The 13,732-nt window shown below is 46.9% G+C and overlaps 1 protein-coding gene across 1 annotated transcript; it reads right to left on the minus strand.

The window, feature by feature from the left end:
- Positions 1–1,970: 1,970 nt before the first annotated feature.
- myf6 (myogenic factor 6) lies at positions 1,971–3,621 on the minus strand. Its single transcript, XM_080022443.1, has 3 exons — positions 3,073–3,621; positions 2,488–2,581; positions 1,971–2,400 (listed from the first exon to the last, which is right to left on the minus strand). The coding sequence occupies exons 1-3, from the start codon at positions 3,595–3,597 to the stop codon at positions 2,306–2,308; spliced, it is 714 nt and encodes a 237-aa protein (XP_079878569.1). The 5' UTR covers positions 3,598–3,621; the 3' UTR covers positions 1,971–2,305.
- Positions 3,622–13,732: the final 10,111 nt, after the last annotated feature.

A 13,732-nucleotide genomic window follows, 5' to 3' on the forward strand; every position in this document is an offset into this window, starting at 1 on the left:
TGTATATATAGGGCAAAGTTGTTTTTTGTAGGGTGAAAAGTTTGCAAAAACTAGTCATAATAGCAATCATCAGCTATTATAGCAATCATTTCAAATCAGTATGAAATTTTTTAGAATTCTGAAATCGATTGTTTTTTTTAAATAAGTAGCCGCGTGAAAAGCGGGAGAATGTTCCGCCAGCTGGTCATTATGGCAGAATAACCCCCTTCAGCGTGCACATCATCCCTTACTACAGCATACTGTATGTTTATATAAGTTGCAATATAAGTGACAATGCACACGACTGGTGTGCATTGTCACACATTTGACTGCATGCATTGGCCCATGTGTGTTTAGGATTTATACAGGATATATTATCTAGGATTTTGTATGATTAGTGTATAAAAGTTTATTACATTCCGAATACAATAATTGTGTTTGTATACTGTTAACACACTTTCTACTTAGGTATATCTTTTCTAAATATTTATATGGTTTACAGTGCTTACCCTGATTCCTACTTACTTTTAGTGACTACAACTCTTTATTTGCTCTCTATTTTTCTGCTGTCACTTTTTGCTGCTGTAACTGTGAGAATTTCCAAGTTGTGGAACTAATAAAGGTTTATCTTATCTTATCTTATCTTATCTGTGTGTGTGTGTGTGTGTGTGTGTGTGTGTGTGTGTGTGTGTGTGTGTGTGTGCGTGTGCGTGTGCGCGCGCGTGTGCGTGTGCGTGTGTGTGCGTGCATGGTGGTCGTGTTTTCCTCTGTGCACACGTATGCACTGAAGGTGCTTGAGGGATGAGCCGGACGCCCCGGAGGTCAGCCCTGGTCCGGCAATGGGGGCGCCGTCCACGGAGATCTGAGGGGAAGGAGGTCACCCCCTCACTCTTGATGTTGATGCGGAGGCGGCGTCGGCGCGGCACGCTAGCCCCCGCGTCGTAAACAATTCCGCCCTCTCAAGTCGACGCATGACCAACGAGCCTTGATGAATCCAACCCCCCCCTCCACCGCCCACCCCTCCCCCACCCCCGTGCGGCCGGCTGGCATCGTGGCATCGCGTCGCGCCGGCGTTTCGCTCCCCGGTGGATTCCGTGTAGACACGCAGCGGCTGTGAATTGAGACCTAATGAGTCAAATAATCTGTTATCCCGCCGGGCTTTGCACTCGCCCGCGCGCCAACCAAGTTTCCATGTTCCGCAGCACATGACGGGACAGGCATTCTGTGCTGGGAAGGGGACTCGGGTTACCGCTGTGGGCCGGGCCAGACGCATGCCGGCCGGGGACAAAGAAAGAACTGAAGCGGTTTCAAGAGGGACTGTGGATTTTAATGGCTACAATGCTGCATACAGAATAAGGTGGAAAAGTTGCCGAACCGAATAGTGCCCGAGTAAAGCTGTGGAGGAACGCTACATTTGAACGTTACGGACCCAGGGTCTTTAAAGGTCCATTTCTTTCAAACAAATCTATGATCATAATCAGAAACTTCTACGTAACCGATTTTTTTTGATTGCCCTGGAATATGCAGGATATGCCTTTAATGAATGCAATCATCCACGATATCCAACTAAAATACAAATTGAATTTCCCTTATAAGTTTTCTGTATGTCGTGAAGCTATGATATGTTGATCTAGTATTAAAAGGGATACTCTTTTTTTGGGGGGGGAATAATGCCAAGTTTATCCCTGTGTGTCCAGTACCGAGATAGCGATGTGATGCTACATGCTAACTGTGCTCGCTCACTGCAAGGCTGCAGAGGGAACCAACTGTGAAATTAGGGAAATAGACGAAGAACTCGGAATTTCCGAAAAAAAAACAAAAAAACAACTGGAGTATCTCTTTAAAGTAGGCGGCTTTAATATACGGTGTAACGTGACAAAGACGGCCCTAGTTCGTGCATTGGTTATTTGTGACAAAGGATACCACTTAGACGACTTACAAAAGACTTCCACCCTTAGAAGATCGTTTGAACAATGAAGAATTTGGTTCGATTCTTGCAAAAACTGTCATTTATTTCTTGGTCAACGTGTTATACAACTATTAAAATACTTTTCTGGAACCGATCTTCTGCTTTTGAATAGAAAATAAATTAAGCATTTCCAACATGATAATAATAAAAATAATTAAAAAAAAGGAAGATTATGTACATACACATTTCTCATTGTGAAACACCAATTAATGCCAGTTTCTAATCCAGCCCACGTGAATGGCAAGGAGAAGCGAGAATGACTAAGTGAGTTGGAAATCATCGACGACGTGAACCAACGGGAAAATGTGAAATGCTGCGTTTGGGAACGGACGCGGGGCGTTCTCCGACGCCGCGCCGTCAGTTCTGCGGGGCCGCGTCGTCGCCCTTTGAGAGGCTGTCCACGATGGACGAGAGGCGCAGCAGACTGGCGGAGGCGGAGGATGTGCCGTCCCCTGGAAACGGTCAAAAGACACACGCACGATTGAATCCTTCCGGTCATCGGTTAGCGAACGGCGTGGATCGATTTCGAGCGCACCGACCTTCTTTCTTGTCCGCCCTCGGGGCGCCGGCGAGGTCGGCGGAGCTCTGCCAGGCCGCGGAGAGCTTTTTGAGGTGGTGCTTGTCGTTGGTCACCTGCGCAAATATCCAGTCTGTTACTAACAGCACGCGCAGAATTGACTTGAACTTGAACTTACACTTAAACACGAGAACCAACAAAAATAAATCTACAACTATAGTAACGTTACTTATTCAGAGAGAAGGTTTATCTGTGACTGTGATATACATCTGGTCTTAATTCATCCCTGGAGGGAAACATCAAGTGTGACAGCAGCAACAAAAAACAGTGAAGCCAAGAAAGACGTGCAAGTTAAAATGAGATAACAAATAACACATATGTACACTATCTACAGTATCTACGCAAAGTTAACATTTACAAATACTATGTTGACTAGTCGGCCCAATAAGAGCAGGTGGCAGTTAGTCTACAGCAGGTACAAGTTACAGTATTGCTGCATTACGAATAAAATGTACTTATTGTAAGTCGCTTTGGACTAAAGCATCTGCGAAATGACGTAATGTTAAGTGATGTAACGCAATGCGGCACCCATCGAAGAAGCGCTTACATTTAGTTCATTCCCATTGCATTTGCTGAGCTTCTCCTCCTCCTCGTCCAGCGTCTGCAGCAGGTCCTGCAGTTTCTCAATGTAGCTGATGGCGCTGCGCAGGATCTCCACCTTGGGCAGCCTCTGGTTGGGGTTGGGCACGGTCTTCTTCTTCAGGGCGTCGAAGGCCTCGTTGATCTTCTTGAGCCGCCTCCGCTCCCGCAGCGTGGCCGCCTTGCGTCTGTCCGTGGGCGCCGACTTCCTCTTGCAGACCTTGCAGGCCCAGACCAGGCACTGGCCCTCGCGGTGCGGCCGGAGTCCCGGCGGCGCCAGCACGTGCTCCTCGCCGCTGCTGTCGCCCCCCGTCTCCGAGGGCAGGAGGTCCTGCCCTGGCGACGGGGGGCTGTCGTCGCCGCGGTCTTGGTCGTGGTAGAGGGGGGACGCCCCGCCCGCCGCCATGTCCAGGTGCTGCAGTGGTCCATGCTCCCCCTCCAGGTAGCGCAGGTCGTTGAAAAGATAAGTGTTGGTCTCGAAAAGGTCCATCATATTGTGGCCACGCTGGCGCTGGACCATGTTTTGACAGTGTGACTCTGGCATTTAAATAGCACGGTGACACAAGCCTCCAGGCTTATATATAGAAGGTGAAACTCTATCCAACGCTTTAGCTGCTGCAGGGCATCAAGCGTCTTCTTTTCAATGAAATGAAGATATGTGGAAAACAAATATGTATTAAGGCCTCAGGGAGACTGATGAAATATTATGTTGACAGCTTTTAGAATATTGGTAAGGTGTCGCAATATGCCACTGTCCAAAGGTATTCTCTGTTTAGATATACAGTACACCAGAGGGTTTAAAGTGGTAATTCGTAAAATTATTTGGTTTAATTAAATCCCATATTTGAAACTTTCTTAGCTGGCACTAAAAAACAGCTATTCAACGTATTTAGGTTACGCACATGCCCATCTACAGAATGTGTTTCCGTTGATGGTGGCGGGGTCCGCCTCCTTTCCGGGCGAGAGCGCACTGGTCGAGCACACGCAGGAAGTGAACGGCAGGTGGATTTGGTGGAAGCGGCGTGGCGGGCTGCGGTCAGTAAACTGTCAATGAGGATGGACATCCACAAAAAAGAACTCAAACCCGGGAAAAGAAAGCCTCCCCACCATCTCAAGCGATCAAGAAGCAGCCTCCTGATGAGGCGTACTCCAGTTTTTTGGGAGAAATTTGCTTTATTGCCTGTCCTTACCCAGAGTCAGATGGGAAGATCGATAGTCGTTTCGTCCCCCCAGATGGAGTCAGCTAGCCTCGCTCCTGTGAGATTAGATCGTAAAATAGTTCTGAATGTAGCTGCACTTAAAACAACATAAGATCTCATCATTATGGTCTTATTTTTACTTTGGAGAAAATGATTTTGCCCATCTTGGAGCGAAGACGAGCGCAGACGAATGGAACAACATACGGTTTCAAACGACCTCCGGAACAACGCTGTCTTAGCCCGAGAGGTTCCAACCGTGCCAGCGTTGAACGAGTCGGCCCAAAGCACTAGCAGGACATCACCCGTCACGACGTCCTTCCCAGTCGGCTGCGAACACATGGGCATGTGGGATAGTAAGGCCCGACATGCACCTTGCAGCCCGTCCCAACCGAAATAGCTCGGAATGTGCTCAGTCGAAAACGGCGTCGAAAAAAATGAAGGAGTACATGACTATAAAAAGACAAGGAGGCATTCATCTCAATACGATAAAATAGATTAAAGCCTTAAACAGAGGTGCTGTTTGGCCTTTGACCTGTTTTCTACGACCCGCTAAGCCCGCTCTCGGAAAACTTGGCGGCTGGAATGTGAAGGATTCCTATTCTTGTATACCGTCTCTGACCTTGTCTTATATAATAACAATTTTGAAAATAAAAATAGGAAAAAAACAAAAACCCCACCGGTGGTTTTCGGTGCACCAACTAAACACAAACGCACCTTGCGATCTTTACAACTAACGCAATGAGGAAACCGTCTTCTTTTTGCTCCATCTAACTGATCTGGCACTAGATGGTCGAACGCGTGGAGGAGAGAGGGTTAGAGGGTTGGAGATTGAGAAAGAGGGAGAGCTCTAGGTCAGTGTGTACGACAATGTACCATTGTACAACATATCACCATGACAGTGGTTTCACTGGAGGGCTGGCCCCGCCCCAAACCAGAGTTTGGAACATCTTTTGGCACTGTGCGATTGGATTTGGAAATACTCGCAAATAGGTTCTCAAATAGAATGCTTCCTCATTTTGAGATTCCTTCCTCCACCCACAAGCCCGGTGTGGATCATCCATCGTTCCTTGTGCACTCTCCTCTTCATGGTGAATGAAGGGGAGCGTTCTGGTTTCACATCAGGACCCCTGGGACTCAGTGAAACAGCGCATAGCTATCTGCCCAGTGCCGTCTTACTGATGAACTTGCATGTCTGCATTGCTCATCATGTGGTTTTTTTTGGCAAATTAAAAACTCTCCCAGATAGCTGAACTAGTGACCACTGACTCACCCCCATCGTTCTCCAATATTTCTTTCTATTTTTTATTTTTTTATATTTTATTCTTCCTCCCCTGTTATCCTATTATTATTATTATTATTATTATTATTATTATTATTATTATTTTATTTTAATTGTTGTTGTTATTTATAATCAATCAATATTGATCATACTTATTGTTTATATTATATAATAGTATATTATTAATATATTGTATTTATTTTGTCCTCTTATTCTAAATATTTTGTTTTTTAAGTACCTGAATTGCTGCAAGTGTAAAGGTATAATTCAAGCAAAATTAAACGTTATTAAATAAACCCCACAATAGTGTTTGTTTTGTCACGGACACCCTTGGGGGGTGTGGGGGACGCACACGTAGAAACAATACAGTTTTTTATCATTGCATTGCTGGCAGCCTTCAATGCAGAGGAAGATAGCTTTTCACCGTAGAGTGTGGGCAGTTTGTGTGTGTGTGTGTGGGGGGGGGGGGGGGGGGGGGGGGGGGGGGGGGGATAAGCACACATTGAATTCACACGTGTGGGGATGGTACGTATGCTTTTGTTGGCCTCTGATTCGATTTCCTTGTTTGTTTGTATTTTTTTGGGGTCAGGCTAGAAACACCTACCGCACCACAAGACAGAGGGAGCCCAAACGCGGGAAAGTGCACTTTGTTGTATTTTGCTCTGTTGGGTTTTGTAATGCATATGAAATAATGGAGACAGGTATTCCTCGGTGTAATAGGTCTTGGGGTGTGTGGGTTGGTGGCTTGTGGAGGGGGCGTGGGGGGTCCTGAAACTCACCCCTCCCCACCCCGCCCGGCCTCACCCGGGCCGACTGTGCATCCTGAAACCGTACCATAAATCCCCATCAGCTGTCAGAGTGGAGGGTTTGACGCTTCAGCTGTCAGGGAGAATCATGGGATATGCCCCTGGCTGCCTGGCAAACCCAAAGCACGGGGATCCAGACGGAGGTGGGAGGGGGGACGGGGTGCAGGGGGGACGGGGTGCAGGGGGGACGGGGTGCAGGGGGGACGGCGGGAAGTGTAAATCTGCCCGGACTCCAGGAACCGAAGGGTTAATCGGGGGAGGGAGGAGGTCGGGGAGACACCTGAGAAGGGGTCCAGAACAATATCAACATCTTGAAAAAATATAAATATGACTTCCAGCATTGTTCCCCTTGTCCAAATCACGGTGAAGGTTAAAGGAAAACTCTGGAATTTCTTAACCTGGACCGTCATACTGTATATAGTACAATGGGGCAATCGCTACCACTTCCTTCAGCGTCCGTCAGCTGGATCTCTTAATACCGGACCAATTCACAAAATTCGGATTCCCATCACTCGGGTTGACTCCCAACGATGGAAAAATATGTCTCAAGATAACAAAGACAATGACTTGACTCATCCTTTAATGGTTATAAAGCATGGCCGCATTTTAAAAGCACATTTTACTTAATCATGTGGAAGCTGACAACCAGATAATTTGCCAATGGAATGATTCCGATTTGCATTCACATGCGTCTCCAAATCCAATCGATCGGATACAACCATACAAAAAGATCAATAGAAATCAGATTTTAACCAAACAGCCATGTAGAACAGGGAGGCCATGCGGTGAATAATTCATGAGGCGTGACGCTTCATTGAGTTCTTATTAAAGTACCTTAATGAAGAGATTTATTTACTCTGTCGAGTAGAGTTATGTTTGAAATGAAGTCAATCAGCGACCGCGTTTGGGAATGTGCAGATCGGTGAGATAACAGCGTCTGCGAAATGTTCTCTGAAATGTTTTCCACGGTTCCTCCCCCCACCACCCCACTCCCCCCATGTGCTTACCGCCAGCCCTCCCTCTGTCTTGGACCCCGGCCATATTTCTCCCCAAAAACCTCAAATCCCTCGCTTCTTTCCCTCTTTTCTGGTTTAAGTCCACCACCCACCCCCTTTCTAATCCCTTGTAATTTTGCTGGTATCCATGTGTTCTGTCTCCATTCACTGGGTGTCAGTGGGGTGGGGGGTGGGGGTGGGACTTAGGATCCGGTTGGGGCGGGTGCTGACACGGGGAGGGTGGGGGTAGGGGTTGGCGGGGGCCATAAACAGAGCAGATAATGAACGTGAACTTCGGGACCCCTTCCCTCCTCTTCCCCCTTCACCTTCTCACATGGCCCAACCCGAATCCCCAAACCCAACCCCAACCCCACCACCTACACCCTTCCACCGACTTTAACTGGACTGCTGCGCACTCACAATGCGGCTGCTTTTTAGGTGAACTCCCCCACCACCCACCACCCCCACCCCCGAATTGCCGTGACCGACACACACCGTATATTAGTCGCCTCCACACCTGGGATATGACTTAGCCCGATGGGGAGGTTAAATAGCCCGGTCATGGGCCTGATGACAGTGCCTTCACCTGAGGGCACGACCCTTCCGACCCCGGGGGTCGCCGGTCCAGCGGCCCTTTGGACCGGAGCTGCTACGGCGCGTTAATGTGTGGACAAGGGGGCTCATATCTCAATGAGCCCCGGGTTATTTACCCAAGGAGGACATTTCATTACGGAGATATGGATGTGTTTTCTGTTTCTCCATTGGTGCGGTTTTAGGACAGATCTCTGACGTCTGATGCAGCTCACCGTGACGAGAAATGGTGGAGTTGAATGACTACTTCCACTCGGGTATAAAATATCTTGATTGTGAAGTTTAGGAGATTTCAGTTATGCACACAGTTGACTTAAGTAGAAAGATTGAGGTGGCCAGAGTGACTGTTTTTTGCTAGCGGTTATCTATCACTGCCCTGTATGCCTTTAGGGTAATTGCAATTAGAAAAGGGTACAAAAATAGATTCATCCCCTTTTCCCAGCAAATCCAAACTACAGACATTTTGACTTGTATCAAAGAGGTCCTATTGAAATGTACCTGTTTTAAACAGGTTTTAAATATTCCAAAGACCAAGTTTGAGATTTATTCCCAAAATTAATCATCTTGAGATAAATGGGACTATGTCACAAACGCATGGATTCTCAGCTTCCAAAAATAACTTTGAATCAAGACAAAATTTAAGATTAACTTTTATGTGGGGCTTGAAGTCTCCATTTACCTAGTGTAGATTACATAGAGTGATGTATCGCACCCGTGCATCAAATTGGAATATGGCCAATCTGCTGTGCTATCTCGCTTCGCAAACAATGACTCCTCTGGTTTGAACCCGAGCCGGGCACAACGCTGCGTGCACGATAGCATCTGGCTCTTTAAACATGGCTAATCTCTCCAGCCCCCTCGAACCAAGCAGGCCAGACTCAAAGTGCAGGGGAAACTGTCTCCTACGTTGGCTAAAGCCAACAGACGGCTCTTCTCACTCGTGCTGGGCAGGGCCGCGGGCCGCGGGTTAGACGGGAGGCTTGGGTTTCAAAGGAAAGTGGGACGAGGGGGGGGAAATGCTGATGGCATCTGCCGTCTCTCCGCTGGACGACCCGGGGATCAGTTCAAAGGCTGGAGCGGCTGAAGTGCATCAATTAGCAAGAAGGAAGGAGCTCGTAGGTCGGTTGGCCCATTCGGCGTTCGCCTAACTCTGTGTGACCTCATAGCGTTACGCTTTTAGGCGAGGACAAGCCGAATGCTAGCCGGTTCATAGCCTCATGTTTGGAGACATGGACAAGTTCCCAACACTAGCCAGTTCATGTCAAGAACTGAGCTGCAGCAATGGTCTGGCCTTGGCTCAAAAACCATGCAATGACAAACCAAATAGCCTTTTACGAAAGGGAAAAGTGGCGTTCCGAACGGAATCATCTATTTCAAGAAGACATGTTTGCACTCCTCAGACAGCCAGTGGGCCAACTGCAGCTCGTCAGTTCAGCACCTGACAGCTAATGGTGATTTAGTCGGGAATTGCAACAAGGTCCCTTCGGGATTGATTCTGTCCTCATTCGGCGGAGTGACGGATGGGAGGTGTTCGTACGTGTGTTCGTTCATGCTTGTTTGAAGGCGCTGTACTGTGGAAGCTGGGTTTTCTGCATCTCGGGGCAGACAGAGCTCTTAGGAGGGGGGGGTCTTGAGAAAGGGTCTTAGGAAGGGGGGAGCTGGCCTTGACCTGCCCATGTAGACGACTGCAGACCTCTAGTCTGGCGCAAGAGGTGAGTCTGTGACCCCTTTACCCTTTTAGTCTGGCCCCTAATGCCTCCATGTCTTGTAGATATACACCCCCCGCCCCAAGTCACAACAAATGTAGATAATCTTATCATAGCCGTTTGCTTTTCACTGTACGATCAACAGGAAAATAAAACTAAACGGTAAATTTCTGGAATTTGACATAAAGCATGAAAAGGTTAGAAGTCTAATTTCTAGACCTGGTCCTGCTCCAGCTTGCGTCCAGGGTTCATCCCCTGCTGGTTTGCAATTTTGGTCTTTTGTTCCCAAGAAAGGGCTTACTTTACTTGGACTCTCTTTACTCGGTGGTCACACATGGACACCCAAATTGCCTTGATGTTCGTCCCAGGAGTTGCAGTTTAAGACCAGAAGTTTCAGGCCGAAAGACCAGAATTTTGCTGCGCAGGGTATGTTTTCCGGTGGCTCGCGGCGCTGCTTTGATGGCGACGGTCGGTAATCCACACCGCGCCACATGGATATCACTGATATCACGCCACCCTCTGGGAACCAAGAGATGGAGCAAAATGGATCCAATCATTTGCGGAGTATGACGGTAGCCACGGCAACCTGGGAGCCGGCGATCCGGCAATCAACCCTTCCGCGATTCTGTTCCCTCCTCGAGTCCCCGAGCAAAGAACAAAGAGTAGTCCGCGAATTGAAACCAACAGCCGCGTTTTTTATGGATCTGGACGCTTCCCTGCTCCAAGAGAAACTAACAGGATATTGATGAATGTGGCCGTTGACGAGTGAGCGCAGCGGCACCACGGCGGTGTGTAATTGGTTATACGGGGTCTAAAGTATTAAAACAACAGAGCGGCCGAAGCTTTAGCCGATTGCGCGCCAGACGATACGACGGCCGTAAAGCCACGGTGGGTAAAGAACACAACCGCGTCTTGTCTCGGGCGTTGAGGCGATCCCCCCTTGCACCGAACCCGCCGCTGTGTCTTTAACTCTTGTTAAATCAAAGTCTCGGCTAATGCGGATCCTGTAAAACTCAAAAATATTCAACAAGCCGCCCCCGCCCCCCTCCCACCGCCCCCCCCCCACCCCCCCCACCCGTGGCACGATACCATTCTCAAACAACCAGCTCTGAGAGAAGCCGCGTGATGAAGGATAAATGACAAATGATAGACAAAAAAATGATAGAAAGAATGAAGGTAGGCAATTAGGTCTTCTTCTTTTTCACTCCGTGAGGCATCGCATCCAATTGCAAATTACTGTCTCGTCTCTGGCCTCCAGAATTATCACGGTCATATTTATGATTGTCTAGTCTGTCGTGTCTGAGGGCGGTAAATGAAATGTACGTTACAATTGATCCCTATAATGCTGACAAATGTTTTCGAGGGGCACTCCGTCTAGATGTGTGGCCCAGCAAACGCCAGAGACAAGTGACAGTAGCATGAATTATTCTCAACAGGTTGCTGGGAGCCTCTCCAGGGTAACGTTACCGTCCAAACACATGATATGGTAATTGGGTATTGATGAGTTTGTGTGAGACGGAGATATAGTGGCATTGTGAACTTTACGTGTCGGTGTACGTCTGTTGACTTGGTCACTGGCCGGGCTTCAGGGTGTCCATGGTCCATCGGTCCTTCTGGTGTTCCGGGACAGGGTCCATCTGTCTTGACCACCAAAGTAAGTCATTTCACCAAGGAGATTGAACTCCGACATTTCACCTATCATCTATCAAGGTGGGTTAGGGTTAGGGTTAGTCCTAACCCTAACCCTAACCCGAACTGAAAAAGTGATTTCTACTGAAGAAACTATTGAGTGCTGTGAAAAAAACTGACCAATGTGTCAGACACATCAGCAAATTCTCCTCCAGTTACATTTGTTGGTCATTACTGATGTGTTATGGGCCAGTTCATGTACTGCTGACTTTGAAGCAATCAATTGGATTGTTTTATTTGTTTGTGCTGTTTCTGCATTGACCCGAGGAAGCTATGTTAATAGCAACTAATGGAGGTCCGAATCTGACTTAAAATCAAGCCGTTTCATTTTGCAGATTCACATTTGCGTTTCAGCTCAAATTTCCTTGAGCAGTGGTTCCCAACTGGTGGTTCCCGATCCAAAATCCAGGCTCCGGGTCCATTTAGACAGGATGTATGCGGACATAGATGTATGTATTTTGAAGTTTACTGATTTGCAGATGATGCTCTTATTTTATTATATTTTTTTTCTTTCTTATTTTTTAATTCTTTTTTTCTTATTTTTTCTTATTTTGAAACAGTGTTTCAAAATAAAAGCGCGTGGCTCTCAACATCATAGAGCCTTGGTTTGGTCAATTAAATCAAAACAAATCTGTGGGCCACTGCACCTCTCTTTTTGCCAAATACATTTGTGTGGTTCAGATTGTAATTTTTGGATGGATCGCAATGTCATGACTGAGGACAGATGTGAATCCTGAGGCCGGAACAGTCGAAACCAACTGATTTAGAGAGTCTAATCCCTTAGACATGCATTAAAAGTTACTCCAAGTATTAATTTCGCAATTTTGAGTTGTCTTAAATCGTACTTTAACAATCGGGGATGGTCAATCAGCTGCCCTACACACACACACACACACGCACACACACACACACACACACACACACACACAGGCATTCTCACATGCTCTCAGATGCAAACAAAGCAACGTGCTCAAGGTCATCGCCACCTGTTTGATACAATAAAATTTCTTGTGTTACTGTTGCGGCTGTTTATTGGAGCTTGGGTTTCATTGTGTGCGTATAATTTGAGTGCAGGTGCACGGGTGGAGCGAAACGCTGGAGAGGTGGTTAAATATGGCAACCCGACAGGATGAGGGAAAACAGGGACATTTTCACTTAATTTCATCCAGGAATCAACACAGAGGCTGTCGTCATTGGCTCCACTCTAAAAGACAATTGCGCTCATTTTATTTCTGAAACCCACATTTTTAGGTTTCCTCAAGTCAAAATTGGGAAATTAAGAATAAATGTGAAGTTGAGAAAAGCTATAGGAAAAATATTAAGTAGGTTTAACAAATTCAAGCCACATATTTTTAATGGAACCAATAACTCCAATGACTCTGCAACAGTGAATTTGTTTTCAGTGACAACTGACAAAAAGCACAAATATCAAACAAAAAGGAAATTTATTTGACCAGAAAATGTTCATATCTGAAGGTCAGAGAACCTTTCCAGCCTCAGAGACTTGACAGATCCCCCAGTTCTCCTCAGAGACCCAGAGAAAGTCCCTGGCAGAGATTTAAAGATGCGATTCCCCTTTAATGACTTAATCCAAGTTCAGTCTCAGCGGCCTTGGCCCCTGGCTCCGTGCTGTGTGTGTGTGTGTGTGTGTGTGTGTGTGTGTGTGTGTACGTGTGCTCCACTTTGCGCATGTGTGTGTGTCCCTGTGTTTAATCCAGGCTGTGAGATGGGAGCTCGAGCGGCTGACCTCACTGTTTGGTTTTGCAGGGTCCCCGGGGGCCCGCGGAGGCTCTGGCCAGCTCCTCCTTATTGCCCAGTGTTTCTGAAACGTTGACATTACAGGGCCCCGGTCCCTGGGGACCCCCAGGGCCCCGGCTCCTGTTACCCAGCGCTTTAGTCACACTCGGCCCAGATTTATGTGCACAACAGTAGTGAGTGGCTTGGGTTGCACAGGCGCTTCGGCGTGTTGCAATACCCAAACTTTTACTATGTCCGACTGACAACACGGAAGGTAGCGAGACGGGACCATACTGGTGGGTGTGTCTATTTCTACCAGGAAATGCTCCAAAAAGTTGAGAATATTATCATATAAGATACTAAGATACATATACCCTCTATATATTATATAAAATAAAATGCTCAAATACCTGTCTCTGGATAGACATATAAGAAAATATCCTTATTCTGCATTTTCCGACACCATATCCATTCTTAAAATAGCTTTATCAACATAATCTGAATCTGTTTATCTGGCCAAGTACATATTATATACAAGAAATTTGTCTCGGTAAGGGCTCTCCGTTGTTGTACTGTATAGTATCAATAGTTAAGGTGTATAGATGCATTTTTGAGGCTTCTCAGGT

Source organism: Zeus faber (genome assembly GCF_960531495.2).
Source record: "Zeus faber genome assembly, chromosome: 21".
Classification (NCBI taxonomy): Eukaryota; Metazoa; Chordata; class Actinopteri; order Zeiformes; family Zeidae; genus Zeus; species Zeus faber.

Bases quoted from the DNA above. Each gene is read 5' to 3' on its own strand.
- myf6 (XM_080022443.1), bottom strand. From the start codon at position 3,597: ATGATGGACCTTTTCGAGACCAACACTTATCTTTTCAACGACCTGCGC. The intron at 2,582-3,072 runs GTAAGCGCTTCT...ATATTTGCGCAG, and splicing joins GCAATGGGAATGAACTAAAT to GTGACCAACGACAAGCACCA. The intron at 2,401-2,487 runs GTCGGTGCGCTC...GACCGTTTCCAG, and splicing joins GAGGGCGGACAAGAAAGAAG to GGGACGGCACATCCTCCGCC.